This window comes from Phytophthora infestans, genomic scaffold (assembly GCF_000142945.1).
Source record: "Phytophthora infestans T30-4 supercont1.2323 genomic scaffold, whole genome shotgun sequence".
Taxonomy (NCBI): Eukaryota; Oomycota; class Peronosporomycetes; order Peronosporales; family Peronosporaceae; genus Phytophthora; species Phytophthora infestans.
Window position 1 is genome coordinate 1 of NW_003306344.1, and position 2,578 is coordinate 2,578.

The window sequence follows — 2,578 nt, forward strand, 5'->3', positions numbered from 1 at the left end:
CCTGCCTTAAGATTGATGCTGTAACTTCAGGAAGAATCAGTCGCAGTGGAGCTCTGAACTCAATCTTGCAAACTCGTGCTTCCATCTCGGGCGAGAAAGCACGTCGAATGTGCTTCAGTGATATGTACAAGTACGTCCAGTTCAGCAAGTGAGCCAAGCCAAAGCTCCTGCGCTTAATCGATCCGGGTCGTTGCGACCTCCTCCAGCCCCGAAGAAGTTCTCGCGGACTCGATCTGTACAGATGTCATAGCAAACTTAATTATAATCTGTAGATAGTCGATCACACGTAGGTACTTCAAAATGGAGACAGAAATATCTTTCTCTTTGATATTTGATACTGTCAAATTGGATTTTGCGGTGTCAGCTGCATTTCCGTATTCAAATTGTAAGCCTTATAAGATGACTTCAGCTTAAAGAAAGACGTGATACTCTATAATCAATTGCAAAGAGGATGTCTAAAAGTGAGAAAAATTGAGTGCCACAGTTTTCTCGGCTGAAGATAATGAACACTTCACTTCTACTGACCCACCCCAATCCACTTGTAATCACGTCGCATAGAGCACAATGCTGTCGGTCTCGATACTGAAGACGGAGTATCCTTTATTCAATGCACTGGCCGTCGCGAGTCTGCTACTGCTTCTGGTGGTGTGCAATTGACAAGAAACTCCGTCATCCGACTCAAAAGAGATAACCGAATCGGAACCGGGGCGGGCGACAGGAGGCAGCTCAGCCACCTTGGACTCTTCCGGTGCTGCACATCACTTTCAGAGTGTTGACAGGCACTGACATTCACAAATGGATTACGAAAAACTGTGAGCGCTTTGAAGGTCGACTGTTCACTGTGAAAGTTCTGGGGTTACCTGAAATGCTCGTTGTCTCTACTCCTTAGGCGTTTGAGGACGTACTCAAATATCAGTTCATGAACTTCCCTAAGGGACCACACTATATTGAGGACATGAAGGACTTACTGGGTGACGGCATCTTTGCCGTCGACGGAGTTAAGTGGGCACACCAACGTGACGTAGCTTGTGGCTTGTACCAAACTCAGGAGCTTCGTGACTGCATGACTAAGGCTACCACCCGACACACCAATGCGCTACACGACGTATTGAAGAACGTGTGTGCTAAGAATCGCTCCATGGACTTGTATAAACTGATAAGTTGTTACTCGACCGAAGTGTTTACGGACATGAGCTTCGGAGTGACGATGAATTGTCTACGAGCGAATAAAGAGCTCCGTTCCAAGCAGCTTTTGACCGTGCACAGCGTTTAACCGCCCAACGGTTCGTTCGCCCACGTTGGTTCTGGAAGCTACAGAAGCGATTGGGTATTGGCTCGGAAGATCAGCTCCAACTCGACATTAAGGAGATCGATGCTGCGGTGCTGAGTATCGTCCAGCAAGTCCTTGCGAATCGTGCATTAAATCTTGAAGACGATAGAGCGAAGAACATCAGTATGTTGTCACTCTTTCTCGATATTCTTGCCAAATCACCAAAGACCGAGGAGCAGCAATACGACCCCGTGTACCTACGCGACGTTGTCGTCGACTTTCTCGTTGCTGGACGTGACACCACCGCTCAAGCTCTGAGTTGGTTATTCTACAACGTAAGCCAAAACCCACGAGTGGAGTCCAAACTTTGACGAGAGATCTACAACACGCTACCCGAGCTCACAACGTCTGAATGCTGCGTGCCTACTCTTCAACAAGTGAAGCGGTGGTTAACCCCTCAGTTACCAGAAGATCCGTGTTGGAACCGCCTATTTTACGTCGTAAGTTACGACTTTATTTTAGTATATTTATTTGTATGGATGTGTCTTTTCCACACTGGATTCCCGCTATAAACTGTCAGAGGATATTCTGAGCTACGTCGTATGAGTTACGACATTACGTCGTATCACGAAAAGCCATAGCTTACGACGTTCAAGTATTGTTTTTGTCGAAGCAGATGCCTATTTACACATCCGTAGAGATCCTCGTACAACAGAGAAAGAGCTACATTTACATAAACTATTAATAAGTGCTGTCCAAACGCATTCAAACGATTGCCGATAGCTGAGCTGACTGATCCTCTTCATTGTCGGCCTCGCCGTCTTGTTGACAGAGCAGCTCACGCCGAGTTGGTTTTCGAGTACCAGCCTTGGCTGATCGTCGCAAGACGACTCGTTTGCCGAGCGATGCTGGGATGAAAGCCCCACTGCCAAAGTCTTCGTGCCAAATCTGATAGCATGTTTTGCGCACGCCTCCGTAGCTATGGCGCGACTTGGGGCAGAGGAAGCACTTTGCGTCTGCGTGTGAGCAATCCTCACAATATTAGGTCGTTTGAAAGGATTTTTTCGATCGCCTCGTAGAAGAGCGCATACTTTGCAAGAGCGTTGCCGGCGCTTTTGGGTGCCTGAAACGGTGACCCAGTCGTCGAACTGGATGTGTTTGTGACCGTCTAGTCGGCGGCGCTTGCGAGAGCGAGCCATAGGAGAAGGTGTAGGAGCAGTAGCTTCAATGAAGTCGTCGGCTTTGAGTTGCATCAATTGCTTATGAAGTAGAAGATACCATTCTCCACGATCTTTTGGTACCAGCCTC

At 47.7% G+C, this 2,578-nt stretch overlaps 1 protein-coding gene across 1 annotated transcript; it reads left to right on the forward strand.

The window, feature by feature from the left end:
- Window positions 1-564: 564 nt before the first annotated feature.
- On the forward strand, window positions 565-1,157 carry PITG_22318 (uncharacterized protein; the record flags this gene model as incomplete). Its single annotated transcript, XM_002909833.1, has 4 exons — window positions 565-645; window positions 719-874; window positions 917-1,035; window positions 1,115-1,157. The coding sequence occupies 4 exons, from the start codon at window positions 565-567 to the stop codon at window positions 1,155-1,157; spliced, it is 399 nt and encodes a 132-aa protein (XP_002909879.1).
- Window positions 1,158-2,578: the final 1,421 nt, after the last annotated feature.